The sequence below is a fragment of the Gigantopelta aegis genome, chromosome 4 (assembly GCF_016097555.1).
Source record: "Gigantopelta aegis isolate Gae_Host chromosome 4, Gae_host_genome, whole genome shotgun sequence".
In the NCBI taxonomy this organism is placed as follows: Eukaryota; Metazoa; Mollusca; class Gastropoda; order Neomphalida; family Peltospiridae; genus Gigantopelta; species Gigantopelta aegis.
This window is the reverse complement of record NC_054702.1, coordinates 56,206,308-56,229,511: the sequence shown is the minus strand read 5'-3', so window position 1 is coordinate 56,229,511 and position 23,204 is coordinate 56,206,308. Positions and strand designations below refer to the sequence as shown.

At 39.0% G+C, this 23,204-nt stretch overlaps 1 protein-coding gene across 2 annotated transcripts in view; it reads right to left on the bottom strand.

Annotated features, from left to right (window-relative positions):
• LOC121370785 overlaps nucleotides 1-18,360 on the bottom strand; it is a 31,440-nt gene extending 13,080 nt beyond the window's left edge. The window contains exon 1 of one of the 2 annotated variants that reach the window (XM_041496251.1): nucleotides 18,022-18,360. In XM_041496251.1, the coding sequence (XP_041352185.1) occupies nucleotides 18,022-18,119 (98 nt within the window). In that variant the 5' untranslated portion in view covers nucleotides 18,120-18,360. The remainder of the gene's footprint in view (nucleotides 1-18,021) is intronic. The other variant, XM_041496252.1, reaches the window with a different exon arrangement.
• Nucleotides 18,361-23,204: the final 4,844 nt, after the last annotated feature.

The window sequence follows — 23,204 nt, the reverse complement described above, 5'->3', positions numbered from 1 at the left end:
ATGTACACATCAACCCCGGAAGCGCGGGCTGCGTAGCACGTGCAATCTAATTAAAATTAGCTCCACTATTACATGTGGATCTAACAGCAGCCAGTTGGAGATCATGTCCACCAATCAAAACCTTACTTGCAGATTCATGCCAGTGATTTAAAAATAATTTGTAAACATTCCGAATTATTCTGAGGATATACGACATGTTTCGTGTGAATTACGAATGCCTTAAAACATGTTTTATTTTATAAAATAAATAATTTGTAATGTAAAAGTGAAGACTGGTTTAGTTTTTAGTTTTTTTTAATAAATAAATAATTTGTAATGTAAAATTGAAGACTGATAACCCATCCTGTACGTATTAGTATGGTTCGCTGTACTGCGGCCACTAAAATAGACTCGCCCGATATTTTTAGAATTTGTATGCTCCCAAATAACGTTATAAAAGGCGAAGTGTGATTGGTCAATATTTAAATTATTATTTACAGACGAAATGTTACTTGGACATTGGAGACTACGCAGTGTTGTTAGCAATCTGATTAAAATTAGTTCTACTGGTCTAAATAAGGCATTCGTAATTCACATAAAACGTGTCGTATACCCTCAGGATAATTCGGGATGTTTTCAAAGTATTTTCAAATCACTGGCATGATTCTGCAAGTAAGGTTTTGATTGGTGGACTTGAGCTCCAACTGGCTGCTGTTAGATCCACATGTAATAGTGGAGCTAATTTTAATTAGATTGGTAGCACGTGCTACATGTGCTACATGTGCTACTAGGATAAACCGGCGCTGGTCCTGCCCTGTCCGTGAAGAAGTGTTTAAAGATCCTTTGTTGCTATTAGTAGATCAAATATCGTGTTTTATATTCATCTATTTTGTGGTTGTTTAAACATAAAAGTTTAATAATGCTGACACAGGAAAATAACTCGGCCATTCAAGATGTTTGTTTAAAACGAGGTTGAGGTTAATGATCGGTGAAAGAGAGGTTAGTGTAGGGTCCTCTCACCTCCTCACCGATTCGGGTTGGAGCTGATACCGGGTTATGAACCCAGTACCTTAAATACGAGGGCTCGTCTGTTAAATGTCACATATATCAAATATCTGACACTCCAAGCAGTAAAATTTAAGTTTGTTTTGTTTAACGACATCACTAGAGCACACGATTTATTAATCATCGGCTAATCGGAAAGAATAGCCCATGAAGTTGCAACAGCGGGTTTTCTCTATAATTATCTGTGTGATCCTTAACCATATGTCTGACTCCATATAATCGGAGAAAAATATAGCGGTTTACCTCTGTTGACTACGAGTCAGAATTATCGTAGGTAGTAGGGGAGTATAGTAGGTAATTACAAGTGCCTCTTAACAATGCAGAGAGAGTATCCTGTTAACATGTCCCTATACCACTAAGGTTTCGGGCATAACAATGCAGAATTACCGCAAGTAGGCCTAGTGGCGGAGCATAGTAGGTAGTTACAAGTGCCTCTTAACAATGCCAGAAGTAACTACTGAACACTCTCCGAAGTGGTCAGACTAAGCCCACAGTTAAAAGCTGATGAGGAATGACAGGTGTGTGGCACGGATAGCCAACAAGAGACAAGCACCTGTCGCAGACAAGGACTGGGATGTAGAGGTGGACAGCGAAAGAAGTTGAAAGATAGGACTTGCCAGATCGGAAAGAAATAAGATGGAATTCAAGGGAGTAAAATGAAAGGGGGCAGTGGGATAAAAATAAAAATAAATAAATATTACTCAATGTGCTCCAGTGGTATCGTTAAACAAAACAAACTTTTTTTCATTCTATTCTTGACACATTCATTTTTCGTAGACGTTCTTCATGTTCTCTTCTCACATTTCTTCACTGGCTCTACGGTGCACCTAATGTGATTATTATAATGCCAAAACTCCGCTAATTAAAGACCTGTGAACATGTGCTGCTGGCTCCAGCCACTGGTGATAACGCCTGTAACACAAGATGGATTCGCATAATAGATGACACCCGAAGCTGACAGACACAATCTATAAAATGTCATGTATGTCTGTACCATTGTATCTCATAACTACAGTATTAACAGTTTCCATGGCAACTCGTCTGATTGGTATTCAGTTCCGGTCATAATTAGCATGTCTAATTCTGAGAGGATTAGCTAGTGAGCATAATAGCCATGTCTAGTGTATGTTTAAATGGCAGTCTCTTGACAGATTTATATATTATATACTACTCAAAAGAATTTAAGGGTCAAAAATTTACAACCAAATAAATTTCAGAGTGTATTAGATTGATGATGTAAACTACACCAAAAATTTAATTTATTGTTCCATATTTACAAAAAAACACAAATAAACGTCACTGTATACAAGAAAGTCACATGACATACTGTCAAAGTTGAAGGTTGTCAAACATGGATTTTACACATTAGAACATTCGTTTAATAGTGTGTGAATCCACCCCTGGCGCGAATACACTCGACATATCGTTGCCTCATGCTGTTGATCAGACGTCTGAAGAACTCTTGGGGAATGGCCTGCCACTCTGCCATAAGAAGTTGACCCAGATCATGAAGGTTGGCCGGAGGGGCATGGTTATCCCGAACTCTCCTGCCTAATTCGTCCCAGGCGTGCTCTATTGGGGCCAAGTCAGGCGAATATGCTGGCCAATCCATCCTGGCGATACCTTGTTGTCTGAGAAAGTCCGTTACCACCCTGGCGCGGTGGGGTCTGGCATTGTCATCCTGCAGAACTGCCCCGCCGCCAATCTGCTGAAGGCCTGGGAGAACCAACGGCAGGATAATCTCATTCAGATAGTGGATTCCATTCAGATTGCCATCCACCACATAGAGGGGGGTCCTGTGGTGGATAGAGATGACGCCCCACACCATGACGCTACCACCACCGAACCGGTGACGTTGTTTAACGTTAACGTCAGCGAAGCGCTCCCCAGGACGTCTGTAGACACGAACCCGACCGTCGTTGAACTGGAGTCTAAACCTGGACTCATCAGTGAACATCACTCGACCCCACTGAACACGTTGCCACCGCAGATGAAGTGTGCACCAGTGACGTCTGGCCGTTCTGTGATGTGGTAGGAGTGGTGGTCGAACAGCCTGGCGATGGCAGCGTAGATTATTGGCTCTCAGACGATTGCGTATGGTTTGATCAGACACTCGAGTTCCAGTCGCAGTCCGCAGATTGTCACGTAATCGGCGTGTAGTGGTTGTGCGTTGACGTAGAGCCATATTGGTGATGTAGCGGTTCTCTCTATTTGTAGTGCTTCGGGGTCTTCCCGAACGTGGACGATTTCGAACAGAATTCTTTGCTTGGTACCGTTGCCACAGTCGGCCAACGACACTCTGACTGACACCAAGTCTCAGAGCAACATTTCTTTGCGTATTGCCATCCTGAAGCCAAGCAATAGCCCTTCCTCGATCTTCGATAGTCAGTTGACGTCGTACCATTGTCGAATTTGGAGTGTGCACCGTACACGAACGCAAGCTCCAATTATACGGAAATTCAGCATTGGGAACATGGAATACACATGCAAAGCGTGCAAATGAAGCGCTTTGTGAAAAAGCAAGTTATGGGCACTTAGCAGACCTTTCGCTTTCGCCCTAATTTACGTGCAAATGTAAGCATGTTTTCGCCATTAGAACTAGTCGACAGTGTCAATGACAGTGGATTTTAATTCATTTATGGGTTGCTTAGACCCACTTTCGTCAACATGGTCTAGCTAATATAATTGACATTCAGAAAATAATGTCGAAAATATAGTCTGACCCTTAAATTCTTTTGAGTAGTATATATATATTTTTTTAAAACCCATAATAACACCACCAAAATCGCTAACACCAGGCGCGTGTGCAGAAGGGGTTTCTGAGGTCGACCCACCCCTCCCCTCTGCTCAAAGCGAATTTTCGTCCTTTTTTAAATATATTTTCCGGGGGAGCATGTCCCGAACTCCCCTTACAACCCCCACCCCCCCCCCCCCCCCCCGCCACAGTCTAGACTCTCCCCTCCCCTGCACAATTCCCTGTACACGCGCACGCGCCTGAACACACCTTGTACTTTGTTTAACCAGTGGGCATTAGGAATGGAATGAAATGTTTGCTGGATGACATCCCAAAAGAGTTTTTAAATTAAGGTTATTAGTGTATCATTTGGCAACTGAGACACTTACGGCAACAGAGTTTTTATCAATAGAATAAAGGTGTCGCCATGCACCTTTAGAACTCCTATTACGCCATCCGGCCTCGGTGGCGTCGTGGTTAAGCCATCGGACTACAAGCCGGTAGGTACAGGGTTCGCAGCCCGGTATCGGCTCCAAAGCAGAGCGAGTTCTTAAGGGCTCAATGGGTAGGTGCATGGCCTCTATACCCTCTTATCTCTCACTAACCAACTAACAACTAATCCACTGTCCTGGACAGACATCCCATAGCTGAGGTGTGTGCCCAGGACAGCGTGCTTGAACCTTAATTGGATATAAGCACGAAAATAAATTGAAATGAAATAAGCCATCCACCTAGGGTAAACTATCGATCCGACGATTCATCGAACATCAACGGTGGCGCTCACACAAGTGGTTGTTATTACATTTCTAGCGTTCATTTACAACTGACATGGTCCAGAGTGAAACCCATTAATGTGAAACTGTTCTGTATATATTTCGCATATCGTTTCTATTTGCCTGTGAATCATGATGTTTAAAGGGACTGTCCTGAGTTTGCAGCCATCGTAAGATGTTTGCGATAACAGAGCCTTGTTGGCGACTGCTATTTCACTTAAGAATTGAACGTTATATTTTTGACGTTCATGCGATGATAAACACCAAAACCGTTTTACACACTGTATGAATGGCGTAGCATCGCATGAACGTCAAAAATATAACGTTCATTTCTTATAATTCCAAATGCATTAATATTGCCTTTATACAAACTATTTTTTTTTTTTTAAACCAATGATTTACAACTGTATCAATACACAAATAAGGGAATTCCCTCAGAAAGTTACATTCGTCAAATCTTCGATTCATTATATTGATTTACATAAGGTTTTATAAATTTTAATTTTCTGAATCAAATGTGGATAAAACGTTATAAAATTTAAAATAACAGAACATCAACTGATAACGCAAAAAAAAATTTCGATGAATTTTGAACTAATTAACATGGGGAGAGGGTAAAATTATTTAGAAGATTTATCTACTACCTATATTAAAATTGCAGTTCTCAAAAATTGAATTAGTGAAAATGAATGTGAAGACTGACTTGAAAGGAATAAAGTGGTTTCAGTGGTACTGTGTGTGTGGATTTCAGAGGAAGTTTGTGATTGTGTGATATTATTCTCGGGAAGGACAGGTCGCGGAATTGTGCACGAAGGCGTATGTGTTTTCGCGCGTGTAGGCTAAGTTGTCGGTTTGGTGTTTTTGTTAAATGTGACAGAGCTGCGTTCATGTCTCTCTTTTGATTTGCTGAGCATTCTCTGCTATAACTTCTAATAGAAGCTTCGTTTTTGTGGCCTGTCATATACATTATATGTCTCAGTTCGAAACCGGAGTCGTTTAAAGCCTGAATGTCACCGTCACTGACAGTGCAGACGAACTTGGGATAAAAAAAATAGAAACGATGGAATCCTCGGGGATTCCGTTGTTTTCCGAAAAAGTGCAGTTTTCACGTTCATGGAAGAATGAACATTTTTGGTTTTTTAGATCACGTGATAGCATTTTAACCAATCAAGTCGCCTATTACAAAACAGTAATTATAAAATGGAATTATACTAAATACATTTTCTTGTTTAGAATACCAGTGTCTGTATATCGAATGTGTTTGCAGTCGTATAATAATGTTTGTAGCACTCAGTTTTTACTATAATTCGTGATATATATGTTTTCGTACGTACGAAATTACTGGGAAGTAAAATCCGGTCTGGGCTACTACAAGCATTGGGACAACAACAAACCGTTTGTAAATACAGACACTGATATTTTAAATAAGAAAATGTATTTAATTTGTATGTTACGTCATCAAAACGGCTCTATTGGTCGGAAACATTTTACAATGGTTGTTAAGTCAGGACTGTCTCTTTAACTAATTTGGCGAAATTAAAGACTAAGTCATCAAGATAACATGCAGTTATTAGTTTTAGCTACTTTTGTAAACACCCGTGATTCACGAACAAACAAAATACAAAATCACCTTTATGGAAAGCTAAGTAATAAAATGGTTTAAATTGAACATCTAGCAATTTTTTTTCTTCTAACATTATTGCTTATGCGTTTTGTACCTAGATATCACAATAAAGGTAATTTAGGGCTATGGCTGTTTTAGAATCTATTTAACAAGGCACGTCACTGACTATATAGTGTCTGGTACAAATCCTAGTTAACTCGTACAGTGAAATTCCTCTAAACCGGACAGCCCCGTCGGTGGGCCCACTGGGCTATTTCTCGTTCCAGCCAGTGCACCACGACTGGTATATTAAAGGCCGTGGTATGTGCTATCCTGTCTGTGGAATGGTGCATATAAAAGATCCCTTGCTGCTAATCGGAAAGATTAGCCCATGAAGTGGCGACAGCGGGTTTCCTCTCCATATCTGTGTGGTCCTTGACCATATGTCTGACGCCATATAACCGTAATTAAAATGTGTTGAGTGCGTCGTTAAATAAAACATTTCTTTCTTTCTTTCTAAACCGGACACCCTCTGGATCAAATAGAAAGCCCGGTTTTAAGAGGTATCCGGTTTACAGAGGATCCGGTTTTGAGAGATTTCACTGTACATACATGTGTTTTTGTTCTTTTGGTATACCACAACAACAGCGAATTTGATAACTAAAGTTTGACAAATGCCATTTTCACAGCAAGCCATGAGTGTATTTTAACTCGATTCTAAATCCCTTCTACTCTGTTTTGTCCAGAAAATATCTGTATTAATGATGTTAACGGCTAAGTGCACTATTGAATATATTTCAGTTGATAAAGTCAGAGACACAAGAATCGTAGAATGGTAAAATATATATAATTATATCGTGTTGTGAACGGTTTTATTAAAAATACATTTTGTCGTGAATATTGCATAAACAGATGAGAAAGGCTGAAGGTTGCATGCATGTAGGTCATGGCGCATGAGCAAAAAAACTAAACAAAGTGAATCTAAATCAATAGTCAATATCTAAAGTGCCATAGGACACCATCTGAGCAGATAACCATTTCACCAATGGCCATACAGCGCTATACACGACTAAATTCAATTGATGAATTGCTAGAGCAGTAATTACGCGCAGCGCAAACACTTTTATTTGGAATGATGCCCGTATCATACGCTTCGTGTCAGCAGTTTGAATATATGATAGAGATATATAATATTTTGTTGTTGAGGAAACACTGTTAAAGCGCATATCTCTCGCTCGCGCTCTCTCTCTCTCTCTCTCTCTCTCTCTCTCTCTCTCTCTCTCTTGCTACATTGCTTGCTTTCTCTCTATATATATAACTATCTTGTTTGCTTGCTCTCTCTCTCTCTCTCTCTCTCTCTCTCTCTCTCTCTCTCTCTCTCTCTCTCGCTACATTGCTTGCTTTCTCTCTATATATATAACTATCTTGTTTGCTTGCTCTCCTCTCTCCCCTCTCTCTCTCTCTCTCTCTCTCTCTCTCTCTCTCTCTCTCTCTCTCTCTCTCTCTCTCTCTCTCTCTCTCTCTCTCTCTCTATCTTGCTTTCTTGCTCTCTTAAGTGGGGTCAAGTGACAATATCAAAATGCAATCCAAGAAATTTGGTCATGATTAGTTTCTTTGTAACACCAACGATAATACGATTTTTACCACTGACATTTAATTTCCAGCCTTGTTTGTCATGGAACGATGAATAACTTTAGCTGGTTCGAGTTATGAACGTGTTTGATTTGAGCCGAGTCCATACCGACTCTGTGGTTCACATCAATCAATAATTATTCCTTTCCATCCGCTGATTGTGTAGTAATACGGTTTATGAATCAGATGTTTTGTGTTATGGAGATTCAATGCAGCCTGGCAATATTTGTTCTGTTTATATTAGCATTTTAAGTGACGAGTTTCCGCTCTTAAAGGCGTAATATCTTGTATATTGTTTAAAGCATTGATAATAAATGATACTAAATCATCAACTTTTGTTTTCTTTCTGTGATGTGACATGCTTTGATGTCCTTTAAATATTATTTGTAATCTAGGTCACATTCAAACGCCGTTGTAGTGAAATTGACATCTCATAACGCCTCGGGTCTTCCCCCCCCCCCCCCTGGATATACCCTGAAATTTAGCATACGTATACGCATACACAATACATATTTCTGAACTTTTGTATTCTATTCCATTTTGTTGCACAATGGTTTGTGAAAACCAGTCTTTATTATTATGTAACGTTAGTATTTATAAACGATAAACTTAAGCTTGGTAGTGTTAAACAAATGGGGATGATATTTGTGAGTTTCAAACTACACAGTTGACGAGACCTTTCAATAGCGAAGACACATTAATTAGTTTTAATATTCCTATGTTTGTATCTGGCGGAAGGTATTATGAGATAGAGAAGTGTGACAGCAGCTTTAAACAGTTTCTGAATACAATTTCGTCACTGGCACCGATGGCGCAATGATCTGCACATAACCATAATTTTAAAAAATGCATGTTCCTTCTGGTAATTTCTTTAGTTGTCCAGGCCTTATGTCACCTACGTTCGTCTCTGAATTTAAAAAAAAGACCTTGCTTAAAATATCAGCATCATTGCTAAACGTTTTTCGAGTGAGGGGGTGGTGAAACTAATATTGATCATTCTTAACCGACATACATCAACTGGAGATCATGTGATGACAGAAACAAAAAAAAGTAAAGTTTGTTTTATTTAACGACGCCACTAGAGCACATTGATTTTTAATCTTATCATCGGCTATTGGACGTCAAACATATGGTCATTCTGACACTGTTTTTTAGAGGAAACCCGCTGTCGCCACATAGGCTACTCTTTTTTACGACAGGCAGCAAGGGATCTTTTATTTGCGCTTCCCACAGGCAGGATAGCACAAACCATGGCCTTTGTTGAACCAGTTATGGATCACTGGTCGGTGCAAGTGGTTTACACCTACCCATTGAGCCTTGCGGAGCACTCACTCAGGGTTTGGAGTCGGTATCTGGATTAAAAATCCTATGCCTCGACTGGGATCCGAACCCAGTACCTACCAGCCTGTAGACCGATGGCCTGCCACGACGCCACCGAGGCCGGTTGACAGAAACAAGGCCGTAGTTGAAGAAATTTAAGGATTGGGTATAACAATATCCCTGTTGCCCCACCCCCTTTTTGAGAGTAATATAAGCGTACGAGACGGGGGAGGCAGGGGGGCACTGTCCCCCCCCCCCCCCCCCCCTTGTGCTGGAGCAAATCCTCAACTTCGGGCAAAAACGATAGAGATATTCGAGCAAAGTGTGCTAACATGAGACCTTTTTACCATGTAGAGGCGGGATTTAGCACAGTCGGTTGATTGCTCGCTTGGGGTGCTTGCGTCGCAGGATCGAGCCACCTCAGTGAATCCGTTCACCTGATTGTTTTTTTCTCATTCCAACCAGTGCACGACAACTGGTCAAAGGCCGTGGTATGTGTTTTCCTGTCTGTGGGAAAGTGCATATAAAAGACATCTTGCTGCATTAAGAAAAATGTAGCGTGCTTCCTCTGATGACTACGAGTCATAATTATCAAATGTTTGACATCCAATAGCCGATGATTAATTAATCATTGTGCTCCAGTGGTGTCGTTAAACAAAACAAACAATTTTTCTCTTCTTTTTTTTACCATGTATTTCCATCCTTTTATCCGTAAAATTAGTTGTAATCGATGTAAAAATGCGTAATGTTTTTTGCAACCCTATATAGCTGTTTGGCAGTAAAGCTGTTGTTATCCCGATTCGGGCATTTTCGTTTAATTCGGGCAAAAGGCAGCCTGCCATCCTACAAAAATGAAAGTCCGTACGGAATAAAAACTGCCTTACCATATTCTTTCGAAATATTGTAAAAAGAAACCAAATCAATCTACCATTTATTTTTGCCTTCAGTGTTACCAACTGTGGCTACCACTTGTGCGATAATATTTTTGTAAAACAAATTACACGTTCTGGAACCAAGCATTGCGATATACTATAGCTCCCGGTCGTTCTTCAAACTGTTAACAGTCAATTATCTGTGAATCGATGTTTCCATTCAATTGCTACAGAATGTCTTTTTAAAGGGACATTTACCCCGCTTTCAATACTGTACGCTATTTCTGGCTATTTCTGGAAAGTTAAGGCTTTTAGTTGAAACATTAATTCCGGAATTTCTAATCTAATGGCTTTTCTGTTGTTGGGTTCTACAGTTTGCATGGACCGGGTCACCCAAAACGAGTTGTTGTTATCTACTAACTAACTAATAGAATAGAAACAGTTTTATCAAGGCAGTGGCAGATCCAGAAAATCCACTTGTGGGGAGGGGGTTGGGGTCAATGACATGAAGTGGAATACCAATGGAACTTTGGGGGAGGTTTGGAGGGGATTGTAAAAAAACAAAAACATTAATATAAGTGCCCCTCCCCCCCCCCCCCCCAGATCCGCCTCTGCAAGGTTTAAATTTCTGTTCTTTCTTTAGTTTTAGTGCATTATTATTGAGATGTAATGACTAGTTGCTTTTTCTAGTTGTTGTTAGGTTTTTCGGGGGGTGGGGGTGGGGGGTATATAAATACTAACATTATATTGTTGCCATTGTAACAATCTTTTAGCGAATAAAATTACATACTATATATTCATTTCGTTTTTCGGGGCAGGGTGTAGCTCAGTGTAGAGCGCGTAATGCTAGTATCAGGCTGTCAACTGTCTCGACGATGTTGGCTAACTCGACGGTTGCGTTGTAATTTCCCCAACTCCCGACTTGCAACGGGTGCGCTCTGAGTAACAACTAATACTGGGTTATACGATGAGATTTGAGTTGTAAGAGCGCTTAGACAGGCAAGTCGTGTGAGCAAAATGTTGGCCAACTTTGTTCTGGCAGTTGGTAGTCTGAGCCTAGCAATACGGAGATTCCATAGGTCGTATGACTATAATTGATCAAATCCAATCCCATCTGTACAATTTCATTTGGCTGTGGTAGCTAAAGAAACTACAAATAATTCCTGATATTATTGTTATTGATCATAACTAATGTATTAGATTTGGAGAGGGAGGGACAGAGCTTTTTTTCTTTTTTTACTAAATCGAATAATCTCACAGCTATAAATTACTTAATTCCCATACTTAGTTCTAAATTCAATAACACTCCTAAATTCGTCGTTTTACTTTTCACGTTTGTCATAGAACACGGATCGCTTCTGCCCCCAGGGGAACTACTTTCTTCTTATTTTTGTGTAATTGTATTAACTGGCACGACATCTGTCACGGTTTTCCCCTCATTATTCTTGCGCTGTTGCTGTGCGGTGAATACTTTTTCTTCCAAGACACTCATATACTATTTCAAAATCAATAATTTCCGTCTTCGCATTTTAGACTCGAACGAAGACGGCGACAGCGCATTACTTAAAGAGATACATATATACTGATAACTATTGTTAACGCTTAACCATAAATACTCTCTAAAAAAAAAGTAGGGGAATTTAAAATGCAAATGTCATTACCAATTTTTGGAACAGAGAATAGCTTTCAAAAATGACTGCTTAAGGAAAGACCGTTCATGGCTGCACAACTAACATCCAAACGCAGCCGAAAATGTAAACGTGGGTAGGGCGTCGTTCGTGACTTTGACACTTCACAGAGCGGTCGATAAATCTGTTTGAGTGATTACTACTGTTAATTTTTGCTGAATCTCATGATCAGTTAACCTTTGTTCTTTGGATGTTATACATCGTTTGTCTTTGAATTAGCGATGCGGCGTCTACGACGTGAAGAACGTCTGAAGGTCAATTCATACTTTCATTGCCGATCTCATGTGAAACTGAAATTTATGTTTTTATTAGGTAAATGAAAAAGCGTTGAACGAACGCGCACCAAAATTTAATATGAACATTGTTAAAACCACACTGTCTTCACTGAAAAATGAGAATTAGGTTTGAACAGAAGCAGGACTGGGCGAGTCAACTACTCGCCAACAAGAGTCCGCCATGAAGTATTAATCTAGCTTTAGGATTATTCGCATGCTTCAAACTGGTAGAATTCAGCGTGATTTAGCCAATATGTTTGAAATGTTTCGCCATGTGTGATCTGCAGACTATAGAACACATATACCAGCAGACCCAAATTGTTGATGATCGACCCCGTTCAGGGCGTCCCAGGTCAACCACACGAATCCAGGATCGATTCATCAGAACCCATGTTCTACGAAATCAAGCTCAAACAGCGACTCAAATCGCACCAGGCTACTGGGCTTCAAGTCACGAGACAGGCGATTACCGGTCTCGGTGGTGTCGTGGTTGAGCCATCGGACATAAGGCTGGTAGGTACAGGGCTCGCAGCCCGGTGCCGACTCCCACCCAGAGCGAGTTTTAACGACTTAACGGGTAGGTGTAAGACCACTACACCCTCTTCCCTCTCTCATTAACCACTAACAAATAACATCTAACCCACTGTCCTGGACAGACAGCCCAGATAGCTGACGTGTGTGCCCAGGACAGCGTGTTTGAACCTTAATTAGATATAAGCACGGAAATAAGTTAAAATGACAGACGATTCGAAATCGTCTACATGCAGCTCATCTGCAAGCTCGGCGACCACGTGTTGTGCCACGTTGTAAACTGGCGCGAACGGTGTACACAACAACGAAATTGGGGAATCGTCTGTGGTCTCGTGTAATGTTTCACTCAGGACTTCTTGGATAGGTGTGGTCGCGTTTGGCGACGTCAAAATGAACGCCTTCAGCAAACGTCAAACTCGGACCACATGACAGATTTGGTGGTGGTTGAGTTACGATGTGGATTGACAGAACACCACTCCATATTGTTCAATAGAGGGTCACTGGTCAGTACTACCGGGTTAACATACTGGCACAGATTGTTGTCCCGTTGACTCGCCGTGCTGGTCGACGGTTTGTGTTTCAATATGACAATGCTCGGACCCACCGTGCACATATCGTAAATGACTACTTTCAGCAGCAACACGTTACCAGAATGCCATGACCAGCAATGAGCCCCGACCTTTTCTCCATAAATAACGTCTGGGGCATGATCGGAAGACGCGTACGACGACGTCAACGGCCGCCGCCTACTTCAGCTGAACTTGGCCAAGCGCTGGAAGAGGAGTGGGATAGACTTCCTCAAATCGTCATTGGGAATTTGATACGTAGCATGCCATGTCGAAAAAACAAACAAATTATTGATCAAACGACTTCTACGTTCAATTTTCACATGTCATCCCTATGTTGTTTCAAGGTCGTTTGCAGCCAAACAATCTGCTGCCAACATGAACTGTTGGTTGTCATTTCTTCCCAATTCCTTCATTAATATTATGCAAATTTTCCTAGACAGTGATACCTCCTGATTCTTCTTTAATTGGCTGTTATTTCCTACATTCCTCTACTGTTTTTAAGAGTATACCATATATATATATATATATATATATATATATATATATATATATATGTCGCTTTAAGACAAGGGTGCGGTTGGGTCAACATAATATTACTTCGCAACGACTGTCAATAAGATGAGAACCATGAAACTTATATATTAAGTTACTGTCTTAAAAAATAGTTACACTTTTTTTATTTCACGTTGTATCTACTACCGGTCTCGGTGGTTTCGTGGTTAAGCCATCGGACATAAGGGTTGTAGGTTCTGGGTTCGCAGCCCGGTACCGGTTCCCACCCAGAGCGAGTTTTAACGACTCACTGGGTAGGTGTAAGACCATTACACCCTCTTCATTCTCACTAACCCACTAACAACTAACCCTCTGTCCAGCCCAGAGGCAGCCCAGATAGCTGAGGTGTGTGCCCTGGACAGCGTGTTTGAACCTTAATTGAATATAAACAAGAAAATAAGTTGAAATGAAATGTGCCTACTAGATGATATGCATGTTTCTATACAACTAAAATTGTCCTCTCTCTCTCTCTTTCTCTCTCTCTCTCTCTCTCTCTCTCTCTCTCTCTCTCTCTCTCTCTCAGTGGACTCGATCTTTGATTGTTTTTGTTTTTCCTGTCTCAACTACTGCTTCACGGTTGGTATATCAAAGGCCGTGGTATATGCTGTCCTGTACTATGTCAGAATTACCAAATGTTTTACATCCAACAGCCGGTTACGTGTTCTAGTGGTGTCGTTAAACAAAACAAAATTTTATTTATAGAAAGGACTTTAGAGCCTGTACTGACGCGCACTATAAACTGGCAGTCCTCCTACAGACGGAGTTAGAACCATAAATCGTGTACAAGACTATTTCTTCTTCTATAGACAAAGTACCTGACCGCGATTACAGTCATAATAAACGTGTGTTACAAATTATAGTTTGGGGATAATAAATAAATTATCACATTTGCGTAAGTGTTACACGAAATTTATTGAACTCGTGTGGGAATTCATGTATTGCCCTCGCTATCGCTAGGCACTCCCACTCCTGCACTAATCTATACAAATATCAAGTATGTTACACTGAGATATAAAAAAGGTAATGGTTCCCTCACACCAAATAAATTCCTATTGCCGACTATGTTAACACAATAAAATAAAAACTGATATAATCAGCGTATCAACCCACCCAGGCATCCTGTCCTGGACGAAGGTAAGTCGACACCTGCGCCCATGACAGGCGTGCGCTACAACAGCTTGCTTTGAATGTGCACGGTAAACCCTATGACTTGACCTGACATGACCTGTCACCCAGGCAGTACATATAATTTGCAAGAAAATGGAATGCCACATTTAATTGTTTAACGACTGAATAGAAGTACATTAATTTACTGAAAATAATTATATTCTAGAATGTATACAAATAAACACTGTCACATATTATTAATATTACCAATTAGTGATGCAGCTGCCTTTACTCCGTAATTATAATCTGAATGATTCACCTTCACCTTTGACACGGAAGTGCTTGGATTAGTGTAAGGTAACCTGTTACCATGACCTCTGAATGGGTTTTGCTTACGCTACTTTCTTAGACAGCAGTTTAACACGTACGTGGTTGGTTTTGACATTTCATTACAAAGCATGAATATTTAACGATACTTTGACCCAAACACAAACATCGGTTAACAACAGTACAATATGATGAATGATTCATACTATTTTATTAGTTGATTTAAGAGTAAAATATTCATTATTCCCTGGACGAAATTATCGTTAAAGTACGCGTGCTTGGGGTGTTTTCTGGTTCAGAAATATCTTATCAAAACCCAATAAATCGATAATATGCCACGCGGTTATCACGGCATAAAAGGCAAACTGGCATGTAAACGAAATGTTATTATCAATTCGTTAAAGAATCAAAAACCTTTATATTACCGGGTCTCGTTTAGCTCTAGTCACCTCCAGCCCTACCACTGATATCGATATGTGGGTGAAGGTTAGAGGAAAGGCTATGTCACCACAAGAAATTACAGCGCTGGTTCGTTTTGCATGGGGGCGTCGGGTTTCTTCGTGTAGGGTTGGTACTGGTTAACAACATGCAAGTTCAATGGCATGACTGGACTCGAGAATAATCAAACTAAAGCTCTGTGGCATCAGATTTAGGAAAATTTTTTTTTTATTTTATACACAGAAGCTTGCAACCATTTGGTTGTCGACAATTGCCAAAGCATTACATAGACTTTCCTCTAGCCTTACCCCACATATCAATATCAACATGGGGTAGGGCTGGAGGTGATTCGAGCTAGGTCTCTTTTTGAGTGGGTTAGAAGGGTGAAGATGAGGGCAGGAAAAATATCCATAAGTAAAAAATATAAGGAAAACGTTTCTTCTTTTTTTTTTTTTTTTTTTTCTTTTGGTCGGCATGTTTTGGGTTTGTTATGAGGTTGGGTGTTTTTGGGGAGGTTGTTTGTTTTTGTTTTCTGTGGTGGCGGCGGTGGCGAGGTTTTGGGGAGTTAGGGATATAGTTGTGTTTTGGATGTTAAATACCTTAGGTCTATGTTAAACTTATGCTTGGAAAATGACAGAAGATGTGTATGGCTACAAGGTGTTAAATTCACCAATGCAAACCCGGCCCTGGTCATTTTAAAATAACAAAATTACTCTTCACATACCAGTCTCAGGTTCCTCAAATCTAATTTCAAGAGATACTGTGATATTAGAAATCTCAAGCACTCCAAGAAATTAAATAATAGTATGAACAGAAATAATATTGCCTGTACAAAATTAATTACTAAATCTATATACATCTATAACGTGGTAGAAAAACTGGCTAGCGCTACATAAAGAAATGTTTATTGAACACAACATACTGATGAGTTATTGTCAGTTCACTAGCTGAAGAAATGCTTCATTATCGCCGTACAGCCGGAAATGTGTTTGTGTGTTTGCAGGCATGGTCAACTTAGCACTGTGAAACGCGCATATTGATTAATACACAGAAAATGTCAATTCCATTGATTCGTGTATATGGATTCTGAAAACCTCACACAAATACACACTCGCTCATGCATATATACGCACATACGTACGCAAACACCATCACACTTGCACATGTATACATCACATATGCACATGTATACAGTATACACATATTGGCTTGTCATTGAACGGATATTTCTTCTTTTCCTTTCAAATGATTTCTGAATTGGCTGAAGGGTATTTGACTCCCACTACGAGTCATTATTTATAGTAACGTTTATTATGGTAATTTTAAAGCTACAGTCCTTTGTATGTTTTATTATTTAACCAATTAGACATCATCCACATCTTTTTTTTCTTTCCGTAATACGCCATTTTTATATAGCTTTCAAATGTAGGCCTAGTCACTTATTCAAGTCACGTACAAATGTATTGATTTGCCATTTAACGTTCAAATCGCGAATCGCCTTTTCCAATTTTAAAACAATCTATTTTATTTCAAATCGCCACAAACCTGTTTGTTGTATCAAATTTAGTTGATCATGATATCTTGATAGCGAATTTATTAAAACAGCACTGGATTATTAAGGAGGATTTCAGTTTTAATACTTAAAAACAATTATTAAATTTTAACACCCTAGGTAATCAACAAGTTCATATAGGTAGGTAGGTAGATAGGGTTTCGAACACGCCAAATTCACATTAACGTAGTACTGGCCATGACATACAGGAGAAGACATGCTAAACTACGACTGTTATGGTGTCTAAACTTGGTCAAAATAGGCACACCTAGGCTACACTTATCGAATAGCAGTAACAGGTGTTTTATGTGCACTTTCCCATAGACAGAACAGCACATATTACGATGTTTTATATACTAGGCGTGGAGCAGTGGTTGGAACGGGAGAAAATCCAATGAGCGCAATCCAATACGATCGGTCCCAAGACCCATTGCATCTCGGGTGAGTGCTCTACCAACATGAACATAGGGGTTGAGATGGTTGGACCTAAACAGAGCTAAATGTCTAATCTGAGTTTTCCTTCAAAAGGAACCGGACATTAATTTGGTTTAAATGTTTTCTCAGTCTTAATCTTGACACATTAGAGCTTCTTGACGCCAATCAAGATGCTGGATAACATTTTATATTGACTTATACTGGCATTTCTTAATATACCAAATGTAAATTTAATTAACATTTGTATTACTGCATGTATTCGTTCGAATTTTAAACTGGAGGGGAACATACATAAAAATCATGATAAATATATATATAATAGCAAAATGCCGCATTCTGTTAAGAAAGGTCATGCTCCTGAAAGAGTTTCAAATTACAGAACTTCTTAAAAGCATGCTAGGTCATGTTAAATAGCATTGCACTCGTTTAATAACGGGAGGTCGCGTAAAATTGGGCAACATGACTCCCTCAGTCTCCTTCATGCACCTACACCTGTGACTATCCACCCTGTTGTTAACATTACATGTTAATTTAATATTTATACAAGCCAAAACCGTTGCACAACTTACCAAATAACTTTGAAGGCACTTGGAGCGTGATCTCTCGCCTTGGTTAGAAGAGACGACCACCACTCGTTGAATTCCGAGGAATCCAGCAATCGAAGCATGGTCACCGGCTTCAAACAATAGATCCTAGTGAGACGGTGTGATTCGCAAAACAACTGTCCATGTCTTTTCCATCGTCACCGTGAAACGGTCGCGAGCTCTTGATACAGCAACCCTGCTTGTCATCGCTTCGTGTCTGTGTGGGATTTAAATGACATAATTACTGCTCATCGCGATAGATCCCTGTGCTGAACCTACAGTTTCCGTCATGCGCAGCTGGGAGTCATTTCGATATTGGGCCAGAATATTGATTTTTGCAGAAGCTCTGGAATGATTGTACGAGAATAGAGAGTTGTAGGAGGGAAATGGAAATGCAACAATGTCGTATTGTTTGGGTTTCAGGTTAGCTAATCCCCAGAGGCAGGCGGAGTTTTGGGGTGGAGGCAGACTGTGCAATTGTGGCATGGACAAAGGATGCATCTCATCGAAGCGCTAGCAATAAAGTTAAGTGCATAGAAAGGTTTGATCTAGCCCAGATCCAAAATTGCTCGAGGTCTCAGAATACCATTATAAATTCTTCCCTGGATGCTCTTTCTCAAAGTAAAAATGTACCTAGTGACCGAATGATTACCATACAAACATAATTATATTGTTGATTTGATTAGATGTGCGACTGTTGGACAAACATCCACGTCAGGTTCATACATTTTCCCCTCGCAGATTATATTTACAAACAGTGACGCAGTATGAGGACAGGATAATATTTTATTGTTTTACAGGAAAATATTCCATTTCTTTCTCTAATTTCCCTACTAGTATCATTAAACACTCTAATTTAACATGATAGTTTAAATATCTTATACAACTATATTGTATTTTGTCTCTTCGTGTTGAGGACATTGCAAGAGACCGTATGCTGATGTTTGTGCATCGTCTATAACATTCATATTTATTTTCTGAGGTGAGAGACCAGGAAAAGTAAAGTAAAGTTTGTTTTATTTAACGACGCCACTAGAGCACATTGATTTTTTTATCTTATCATCGGCTATTGGACGTCAAACATATGGTCATTCTGACACTGTTTTTAGAGGAAACCCGCTGTCGCCATATAGGCTACTCTTTTTACGACAGGCAGCAAGGGATCTTTTATTTGCGCTTCCCACAGGCAGGATAGCACAAACCATGGCCTTTGGGGAACCAGTTATGGATCACTGGTCGGTGCAAGTGGTTTACACCTACCCATTGAGACTTGCGGAGCACTCACTCAGGGTTTGGAGTCGGTATCTGGATTAAAAATCCCATGCCTCGACTGGGATCCGAACCCAGTACCTACCAGCCTGTAGACCGATGGCCTGCCACGACGCCACCGAGGGGGCCATTTGACCTAGGACTTTGACGTAAATGAAGTCTCGTATTTTTTAGTTGATTACTTTCTTATATGTCTTATGTATGTACCTGTATTTTTTTTTTTAAAGTATTCTCTAATCCTCAAGTATACTTGTCATACAACAAAACTATTTCACGAAAGACATGTATGAGATATATTTCTATCTTCCATGAGCTATCGCGTGACTATGCTAAACAAGGGGTCATCAGACCTGAGTTTTAAAATGATATTTTGCGAGTAAAACGTGCCTTATAAAACGTATCTGGTTAATTTGTAGTGTTAAATTTTATTTATCACATGAAATTAATATATGTTAAAATATTCAAATGCTAAAGTTACTTTTTCAGCTATCTTTGTCAGTTCGTGTGAATTAATAGTCCCTATACTGAATAGATGAGAGGAAAAGACTTTATCATATGCGGTCTTATGGGATAGAAAAAGTACACTTTCGGTGTTGGAAATTTCGGCACACTGAGTCGGCAAGCCTAGTTCCAGGTTGAAATTTCCACCACCTCGGGTGTACCTTTTCTCTCCAACATAGCCGCATATGATAGATTCTTATATTAATTAATAAGTTCAAAACACAAATCAAGAATTACAACAAAAAATGTGAAAAGACTCGGGCCTTACTTGCCCTTTGAGAAGTGCACTTTACCGGTTTTTGTAAATATACACATCACGTTATGATATGACTATTAATATGAAGTACGTTAGTTATAATATCAATGATTATCATTGGTCGCTTGAAGTGAAACAGTTTAGACCGAGCCAAGACTGATGCTATTTAAGGGTATGTTAGACTGTCGCCTGCGGCTCCAACAATTGAGTAATAATGATGTAAATTCTGCTACTAATATCAGCTTGTTAAGTGGTGAAGATTCGTTTAGGACGTCAAACACCTTAACATCAGCATTGGAATGAGGAAAAGAAAAAAGTTAAAGTTTGTTTTGTTTAACGACACCACTAGACCACATTGTTTCATTAATAACCAGTTACTGGATATCAAACACTTGGTATTTTTTACATATATACTCTTAGAGAGGAAACTCGCTACATTTTCCCATCAGTAGCAAGTATTTTTTCATATACACCATCCCAGAGACGGTATAGCACATACCACGGCCTTTGATTAACCATTCGTAGTGCACAGGCTGGAACGAGAAATATCCCAATGGGCCCACAGACAGGGATGAAGAAAAGATGTAAACATACAAAGAATATTTTACAGATTAAGACATAAACTGATTGGGGATAATCTGATATAACCTCATATGCACACTCTTTTCGACAACATCTTGACAAAAACATTAAATGACCTATATCATCTAAACGGTTCATCACTACAAAAACAGTTTCAGCCATTGTTTTTTAAAGCAGAATTTAAAAATAGAAACATGGTTATTTTCCTCCTACGTCAATACTACAGTACTGACAGTTTTCAAATAATCCATATCCGCAACGTATTGCATTTAATCAGATAACAGCAAGGTGATTTTATATAGTGTTTTGGTAAAGGGAGTAAGTTAGAAGTCGACTAAGGACTGGACACAACAGGCTGAACCAGCATATGCATAAGAGGTTCCGGCTGGTACCTTCTCCCATGTGCTACTGTGGAGAAGCAGAACAGATGACTGAACATGTCATCCAAGACTGCATAAACCTACAGCAGCTGAGGGAGACTACCTGAACAACTACAAAAACTCTCCAGAAGAAGCTGTACGGCTATTCTCGATTCACTAATATCAAAACCTATATTAGCTCGGCCATTTACCTTTCGACCGACAGTTCAAAATTGCGCCAAATTCCCTCAATCAAAATTGCGCACCCTTTTCTCTTTGGCATTTAACTGCTCCATTCAAATTCCATAGCACCACCACCACCCCCACCCGCCTGCTACCGATTTGATCGGGCTGCTGGTGCTCCCTTGCACCTGTCAGTGCAGGAGGTCCCTCCTGTCCCCTCCCCTGGCGCCAAATCTACATGTAAAGCTTTATTAGACATCGACAATTATATTTTAGTAAAACAAAAACAAACAAAAAAGGATTAATTAAAGAGACTGTCCTGCGTTTGTTGCCATATTTTTCACTAACAAAGCTCTTTTAACAACATTAATTATATACTAAATACATTTTCTTGTTTATAATATCATTGTCATGTACCAACATCTTGTAGAATATTATTATTATGTACCAATGTGTTTATGGTCTTATTAGCTCAAATTTCAATTTATTTGCTAATATATACTTTTGTACGTACGAAATTATTAAAAGGTAAAAATATAGTTTGAGCTATTACAGAATTCAGAATGACAACTAATATATAGATTGACATTCCAAAGAAGAAAATATATTTAATATGATATCCTTATCATTTAAAAGGCTCTTTATTCCTTGGTGAACTTTTTCTGACACCCAATAGCTGATGTGTATTTTTGTGCGGGGGTGTTGTTAAACATTCATTCATTCATTCATTCATTCGTTCATTAAAAAGGCTCTGTTAGTCAAAAGCAAGTTATAATAACGGCAAACTAAGAACAGTCTTTTCAGTTTTCTTCTTCATCCGAGTTAGAGCATAACTGAACTGTTTTCTTTTTTACCTTAATTAGAAAACAAAAACCAGTTTGCTTTATAACTGATAATTGCATTTTCCAGGAAATTTATCTAAAAATGGTTAAAGATTGTGAAAAAACATGTAAATTGGGCAAACAACTTCTTGACAACGTTGGCATGTCATATGTCTGGATACGTCAGAATGTCAGCAATGTAGCAATATTTATCACAGATGTTACAATTCATTTAAGAGATAGATTTATTCAAGAAATGTATGCTACTCTCTCAGTATCTTCAAAATGTTTAATTCATAAGCACTTAACTAATAATCACTGACTCCAATGCTATTTAACAAAACAAAAAACTTTCTTTCACATTTAGAAGTTACATTTGTAAATTTAGATGTTCTGCTCATGAACTCAGTATTGAAACTGGCCGTTATAGAAATATTGAACGTTAACTTAGGATTTGCAGTGTCTGTGACACTAATAGTATCGAAGACGAATTTCTCTTTATTTTGCAGTGTTCATTCCTGAGTTTGCTCCATTGTAAGATGTTTCCGACAAATAAAATACTTCTACGATTAAATTTACATATTAAATATATTTTCTTGTTTAGAATATCAGTATCTGTATATTCAATGTGTTTCTGGTCGTCTTAATATTTGTAAGAAGCCCAAACTGGATTTTGTCTTCAAATAATTTCATACGTACGAAAAAATCTTTTATGGGAAATAAAATGAAATTTAACCTTTTACAAATATTAGAACGATTAGAAACATGTTTAATATACAGCCACTAATATTTTATGCAGAAAAATATATTTGATATGTAATTACAGTCATCAAAAAGTCTCTGTTAGTCGATAACATCTTAAAACTTGCAGAAAACTCAGGAATGTCCCTTTAAGCAGTATTACTGTTTTAAAAAAAACCTCTTGTATTTAAACTGATAACACTTTTAAGTCTTCAAAATGTAACTCAATTACGCAATCTTGGAAGATGTTTGATCCAATCTACCAAAAGCAGAGAACTCACTATTTAATTACATACTGTGTCCATCCTGGTTGTTCCTTACTACATCTTTTACTAATTAGTATAGACGCTATACCATGTTACATGTATATTTACACGTTTGTCTGATGTCGCAGGTTGGGTTGTTTTTTCGTAATTATGTAAATTTAGTATGTATATTTATAATATGAACTGGTGA